Source organism: Phragmites australis, chromosome 19, assembly GCF_958298935.1.
Source record: "Phragmites australis chromosome 19, lpPhrAust1.1, whole genome shotgun sequence".
NCBI classification, from domain to species: domain Eukaryota; kingdom Viridiplantae; phylum Streptophyta; class Magnoliopsida; order Poales; family Poaceae; genus Phragmites; species Phragmites australis.
This window is the reverse complement of record NC_084939.1, coordinates 21,993,174-22,000,834: the sequence shown is the minus strand read 5'-3', so window position 1 is coordinate 22,000,834 and position 7,661 is coordinate 21,993,174. Positions and strand designations below refer to the sequence as shown.

General features: G+C 41.3%; 1 protein-coding gene across 1 annotated transcript; it reads left to right on the top strand.

Annotated features, from left to right (window-relative positions):
* Window positions 1-2,243: 2,243 nt before the first annotated feature.
* LOC133900844 (aldehyde dehydrogenase family 3 member H1-like) lies at window positions 2,244-6,664 on the top strand. Its single transcript, XM_062342099.1, has 10 exons — window positions 2,244-2,619; window positions 3,390-3,458; window positions 3,541-3,637; window positions 4,353-4,559; window positions 4,666-4,781; window positions 4,869-4,973; window positions 5,062-5,234; window positions 5,325-5,415; window positions 5,942-6,091; window positions 6,188-6,664. Exons 1-10 carry the CDS (start codon window positions 2,437-2,439, stop codon window positions 6,431-6,433), a joined length of 1,437 nt encoding a protein of 478 aa, XP_062198083.1. The 5' UTR covers window positions 2,244-2,436; the 3' UTR covers window positions 6,434-6,664.
* Window positions 6,665-7,661: the final 997 nt, after the last annotated feature.

Below are 7,661 nucleotides of genomic sequence, written 5' to 3'. Positions count from 1 at the left end.
GTCCACACGCGGGCGCCCGGAGCACGTGGGAAGCTTGTGGATTGGTGCTCACTGACTGCCCTCGATCCAAGTGGTAATCCACATCGTGCTGCCAGACAAAACTACCACCCTGCTCCCGTTCCGAGCTTTATTTACTACCGTGCTCTCTTCTAGAAGCACATTTAATTTAGATTCTGCGTCCTTCGATCCATATAAGATTTAGATATATAGTTATTTAAATATCTATTTATAGTTATTTAAATATCTATTTTTAGTTTAAAATTAAAATAAATATCTAAATCAAAGATAGTTAAAATTTTAAAGTCAGGATGGCTGACAAAAATGAAAAATTTCTACCAAGGATACCCAGTTCCCTATTCATAGTTTGTGTTCACTCTGTCACGTAGGAATAACACAACATGCAACCTGACGTCACGTTACGAAACCAAGGTGGTCCACATGTAACGAAGTGTCCTGCATATGCGACCTGTGGATGTGCTTACGTGCCGTCGATTGTCCAAGCGCCTAAACCCGATCGGCCAGAGGCGCCGAATTGAGGCAAATATGTATGCTATGTCACGGCAATAGATACATCATCTTGACGGAAACAATAGAGGCATGCGTGTGTTTCCATTCAGCTACTACTCCGTATTAAAAATCCAGACTCTGTTTTTTTAACCAATACTCTCTTTGTTTCTCTCCTACAGATAGTGTTGAAGATTATTGAATTACTCATAATGTAATGGCAGTAGAGAATATAGGGTAGAACTCGAGAATCGATTGATTGTTTCATTATTGATCGAGGATGTTTATATCTACGATGAATAGGTGCTGTTGAGCAAACATCCTCTCTTCAACGGACACGAACAGATAACCATCATTTACGGTTATACAAAATACGACCGATTAATAATAAAGATAACGTAAAAAATTCCGTCGAAACCGAGAGAGAGGATGAGGCAAAATTCCACGTCATAAAACCTCGCCTCGTGCTCTCGTCCACTTCGTTTTCGAGGCGCCCGTGTCCTTCACTACTGCTAAAAAATTCGTCCCCCCAGGCAAGGTTTCATTTATCGACCGGAGCTCAGTTACCGAGCTCCAGCGATAACCGAAAATGCGCGATAACCGCGGTTACCGGTCAAAAAATCAAAAAAATTCGGAGAAAATTCATTCGGCAAATTTTAAATTTTTGCGAAAAAATCATGTTTTTGCTCTCTCGGTAACCGAGCGGTTTGGGTCGGTTACCGAGCGGTTTGGGTCGGTTACCGAGCGATTTTCTCGCATTTTTGATTCGGTCGGTTACCGAGCGGTTTGGGTCGGTAACCGCTCGGTTTTCTCGATTTATCGAGCGGTTTTATCGAATTTCAGCGCAGTTCAACAAAAAACCTAAAAAAGGGTTCAATCTTGTAAAATCAATAACTAATTCATCCGAGCTTCAAATCAAGTGAAACAAATTTTGTTGACTTCCTTGTAACATGATCTACATGATAAAAAGTATTTATACTCATAAAAAAGTTCAAAATTTTCTGTGAGAAATTTTATTTGTTAAACCAAGGTAAATGCATAGTTTACTCTTTGCTAATCCAAAAATCATGAAACTAATTTTGTTAGTCTTCTTACATGATCCTATATCTTTTAAAAATATATGAACTCATGAATTAGTTATTGTAACATGCATGATTGTGTAAATGTGTTGCGACTAGATTAATTCATAACTGACCCATCACACCTTAAAAATTAGTGAAACCACTTTCATTAGCTTATTTATATTATGATTTACGTAGAAAAAATAATAGTAGACATCAAAAAATTAATTACAGTGATGTTTCTTAACATATTCACTTTATGCTTGTGAACTTTGTAAAAATCATAGAGAATTTAATAAAACTCTAAATAAAGTGAAATCAATTTTAAAGATTCTCTTAAAATACGTTTGATACAAGAAAAATATGTGTTTGCATGTTACACTTTTCCTTAACGTGAGTTAATAATTGAGCCGCGCGCTTCAATTTTTTTTCATTTTTTTCAAACTTTCTCCCTATAGAATATGATGCAAACAATATTATTTTTGAAAAAAATTTTCACAGAAGTTTTTAGAATTATGTCTAGTTTTTTTACAATTGTTTTGAATTTTTTTTAAATTTTTTTATTTTTTCGAATTTTTTGAATTCAAATTTCGGTTACCGAGCGGTTTTTAAAACCGGATCGGACAGAAAGGTCGGTAACAGCGATTTTTGAGCGGTTACCGACGGTTTTTTAACCCTGCCCCCAGGCCCCGGAGTCCAAGAAGAGATTTTGCTCGTCCTTGGGGCAGAGACTTTCAAACCAAACAGTCCAATCGATCGGGCAATCCGGCCTGCTGTGTGTATATATAGCCCCGTCTCTCCTACCCGCATCGTCGCTCTGCTCGTTGCTTTGCTTTCCTCCACCTGTCTCCATTGCCGGGAGCGAGGAGCGATGGCGGAGGAGGTGGCGCGGGAGCTGCGTGCGAGCTTTGCGGCGGGGCGGACGCGGCCGGCGGAGTGGCGCGCGGCGCAGCTGCGGGCGCTCCTCAGGATGACCGAGGAGAAGGAGGCCGACATCTGCGACGCGCTGCACGCCGACCTCGCCAAACCACGCATGGAGTCGTACCTCCACGAGGTACCTGCTATCCACCTCGTACACACGCACGCATCTCATCTGCTTCTTGCTCTTGGGATGGGTCAGAGGATCGCTGCTCTGTATTCCCCCTGCTTGATTTATTCGTTTGGAATTCTGAGTTCTCCCGTGCTTTCGATCTTGCAAATACTTTTTGTTTAATAAAATTTTGCACGCTGCTTCTTCCTTTGGATTTCTGGACGTGGAATTGGTGCAGACAGTCACGAGGTTTCTCATGGATTGGAGCTCTCTTGCCGCTGTTGCTCAAAGAGTCGTTTTTGATGTATCGACAAAGACTTATTTTAGACACAGTTTCCCGCTTGTGGGATTGATTTGGGAAAATTGGGTGCTTTTAGTCTATTTCGCCTTTGGAATTATTGAAACAGTTGCGTGTGAATTGGTTTATTGGTTGTCAATACTCCAAGGTGGCGTTGCTTCCACGAATCCTGGCGTCTTCATGAGGTCTTCAGTTTGAGCAATTGGTTTTCGATTCTTTCCTTTTGGGCAGATAGATTTCTCCATCAGTTTCTGCATTCCCTGTTCTTACGTTTGTTTTAGAGTCCTTGTTTAATTCTGTTTGATTGACCAAATTAGCACTCTACTGCTTGTTAAATTGCTAGCTACCTCTATAGAAAAAAAAATCTTTTACTGGCTACCTACTTCAAAAATTATGTTTGCAATATTAGGAAAGTAAGTACTAGAAGTTGAGAGATTGTTTCACCAGTCACTTCAAGACTAATTTCACCCCGAGCTACTAACTGTTCATGAGTCAGATATCACTTGCAAAGTCCGCCTGCAAATTCGCGCTCGAGGGGATGAAGAACTGGGTGAAGCCTGAAAAGGTATTTCTGTCTGCAAATCCAGCTCCCGGAGATGCTCACTGTTCTGCTGATTTTGTCCTAATCTTTGAGAATTCTTGTTCAGGTACCTGCTGCTATAACTACATTCCCATCCACTGCGCAAATCGTGTCGGAGCCCCTCGGTGTCGTGCTCGTCATCTCGGCGTGGAACTACCCTTTCTGTAAGCTGATGATATACTTCTATAGATGTTTGCGCCCGATTACACGTGTGACTTCACAAGATATTTGCAATGCTGTTAAATAGCACCTGAAAGGAATTGTGTGCTACAGGTTTTCGAGATATGGTAGTTATTAGTCTTTTTGTTGCGTGATGGAGCTGGAAGCTTATGTCATGAATTTTGTATGCTTCCCTGCCCCATGCTTGCGGATTGATTATATGAGATAGTTGGTATCGTTCCTTTTCCAAGCAAGCTTTGCGTATTATTTTATTCCACACATATGTCACAAGTCTGAGTTTGCTATTAGTCAACATCTGACAAATCAGAGGTCATGTTTCAACGCAGTCCATCTAGCAGAACAAATGCTTCGACCTTTATTCATTGTATTCAGGAATTTCAATTTTGTTTTACATTTTTTTCGTTCGGCGAAAAACCGAAATTCGCGAAATTTTGCTATAATTTCAGTCACTTTTCGTCCTCTGCTCTACACACAACGACTTTCAAGGATATGTACCTTCTTGGAATTGATCTCGTTTGCTTGGATGCTTCTGACCTCTACAGTTTTTTTGGGTGTGCGGCTGACCTACAGTTGGACCAATTGTAGCAAAATCTGATTATGTCGTTCCTGTCTGTGTGTTCTGAAAATATATATTTGGTATGCTATTCTGCTTCTTGACTATTTAAAAGAAAGACAACTAATCACTTCACTTCATTGTAGTGCTCTCTATCGACCCGGTCATTGGAGCAATCGCTGCTGGAAATGCCGTTGTCCTGAAGCCATCAGAAATTGCTCCAGCCACCTCATCAATGTTCGCGAAGTTGCTACCTGAGTATGTTGATAACTCCTGTATAAAAGTTGTGGAGGGAGGCATTCCAGAAACAACCGCACTCTTGGAACAAAAATGGGATAAAATCTTCTACACAGGTTAAGTTCTTGATACCTGTACGTCGTTGTCTTTTGTTTTGTATGACTATATGTTAAGCATATAGCGTTAAAATTCTGACATTCATATGTTCCGACGAAATTACAGGTAATGGAACTGTAGGACGCATAATAATGGCGGCAGCTGCAAAGCATCTAACACCAGTGACTTTGGAGCTAGGTGGAAAATGCCCTGTTATTGTTGATTCTGACGTTGATCTTGATGTAAACACATCTCTTTGTATATTGTCAATCACTTGTACAAGGTAACAACTACTTTTTAGGTTTTCCTAACAGATCTTTTCCTTGTAGGTTGCTGTTAAGAGGATTGCTGTTGGTAAATGGGGATGTAACAATGGCCAAGCATGTATTGCTCCAGATTACGTCATAACGACGAAATCATTGGCTCCTGAGCTGGTACAGACAACCTTGAGCATTACAGACAAATAATTTCTTGCACCAACTTTACTTCAATTTTCTGATTCCCAAAATAAACCTTTTACAGGTGGACTCTTTCAAAAGAGTTCTGGAAATGTTCTATGGGAAGGATCCTCTGCAATCAGCAGACTTGTCTCGTATAGTGAATTCTAAGCATTTTCAGAGATTGACAAATTTGATAGAAGATAAGAAAGTTGCTGACAAGATTGTGTATGGTGGCCAGACTGATGAGAAGCAATTGTAAGGATTTTTATAGTCAATTTTGCAGGTACTGTTATCCTAGTGAAATTTTATTTGATTTATTGTTAACATTTGTTTCTTGAATTGCAGAAAAATTGCTCCTACAGTATTGTTTGATGTTCCTCTTGATACAGCACTTATGACAGAGGAAATATTCGGCCCCTACCTTCCCATTGTGACGGTCAGTATTTTCTCTCTGCCTTCATCCAGTACCTGTAATTATGTTGCACATTAGCTGATCTCTTAACAAAATCTTCACCAGATAGGGTAAAAACTCTCTTGTACCATAATGCAGTGCAGGAAGAATTTTTGTTTACAATAATAAGCCAATCCACTTGTGTTTTTTCATATATATATATATATGTGTGTGTGTGTGTGTGTGTGTGTGTGCAGAACCTTTCTTGGAAATACATGAGTACTTGCAGTTGTCAATAGAATTTCTTCTTGGGTAGCCGTGTTGTTCTTTGACTGATAACATTGACATGAGTAGTAGGATACTAAATCTATTACGCAAAACGAGTACTTATGAAACAATAATTTGTCAAGCGGAAGTGGTCTTAACTTAAAAAGTAGGTATTGACATGTTGGCTTAAGGGGAAAAAACTTCATGCTACATATTTCTGTGATCTTTTGCCATGTTCATGTTATATTGAACAAGTCGTGTTCAAATTTATATTAAATTGTCTTAGTTGGAATCGTGTTTTCAGGTTGAAAATATCAAAGAAAGCATCGATTTCATCAACTCCAAGACTAAGCCACTTGCGACCTATCTTTTCACCAAGAACAAGAAGCTGCAAGACGAGTTTGTGGCAAACGTCCCTGCAGGAGGAATGCTCGTAAACGATGTCGCGCTACATGTAAGTCCTGCTCACTGAGACTCTGAACTGAACTTCCATTTCCTCCCATGGATAGCATTTGACAGGATCTGACTTGCTTCCATTTCTCCAACGCAGCTCGCCAACCCGCATTTGCCGTTCGGCGGAGTCGGCGACAGTGGGATGGGCTCCTACCACGGCAAATTCAGCTTCGACTGCTTCAGCCACAAGAAGTCGGTCCTGATCCGCGGCTTCGGCGGTGAGGCAACGGCCAGGTACCCGCCGTACACGCAGGAGAAGCAGAAGATCCTGAGGGGCCTGATCAACGGCAGCTTCATCGCCCTGGTCCTTGCTCTCCTTGGGTTCCCAAGGGAGAGGAGTTAGTCTCTTCAGTTCGGTACAGTCTTTGTTCACTGGGTGCAGAGTATACTACATTGCTGTCAGATGCAAGACGTTTCAGTGCAAGGCGTGTGTTACAAGAGTGTATAATGCATGTATTGTCGGATTCTCGAACGTGAGTTATTAAACTTTACATAAGGTTGAGTTACATAAACAAGTATCATCAGTCAGTTACCGAAAAGTGATTTTGGTAAAAAAAAAAAAACGTAGGTCTAGCCCTATTCAGCACACGAGATGTTAAATATAGTACTGTAGGAGACGTTTCCCTTCGTTGTCTGCGGGTCGCTGCTTGCCTGTTGGTAGTTAGTCGATTGCCGACGATGACACTCTTGAGAACGAGGACGTTTTCAGGAGCCGAGAATATTAACTTCATGCCGCTGCCAGAGATCAGCCGATTTTTTTTTATTTGAGCATGCATGACCCTGGGATTCCGGAATTAGGCACGCGGGTACGCCTTTTGTAATCCTAAGCAGGACGCTGCAGACCTGGAATGCCAAAACGTAACCGCGCCACCGGCCGTGGATTCCTTGCGTACAGCCGGCGCTGATTCCTCGCGCGCTCCCCGGCGTCGGCGATTGCTCGCGCGCACCGCACCGCACCGCTTCTCCCTGCTTGAGCGCAGGAATATCCATCGGGCCTATTAGGACCAATCGTCTGTCGCAAACATAAGCAGTGGCAGATCAAAGTTATCATCTCCAACTAAATTCTTTTTATTTCGTTCTCTTCTTTTCTCAATTCTTTTTCCTATTTCTATTCTCTTTATTTTTTTTAACTTTAACAGTTTTTTTTCGAAGAGATTCGTGAAGTGAAAGAAGATAATTTTATCTTAAAAATAATAATCTTGAAAATCTCTTTGTGACAGAAACCGTAAAAAAAAACCGTTGAAACGCTAAAATAATAAAAATTCTTTTGTAAAAGATTCTAAACACTGACGACAAACCGTTAAAAGATAGTCTAAACAGGAGCTCTTCCTTTCCTTGTTTCTCCTGCTCCTCATTTTCTTCCTTGAGATCCACGGGCGGCTTGAGATCCACGCTACGGAATCAACTCTTCGAGGCTTGGCTCGCACGGCTTTGAGATCCACGCGCACACATGGTACGAATCCAAGCGGTGCTGCATGCTCCATAGAATTTTCTTCCCCCATCGCGTGCCTAATTCCGGAATCCCAGGGCCACGCATGCTCAAATAAAAATAAAAAAAATCGGAGAGATAA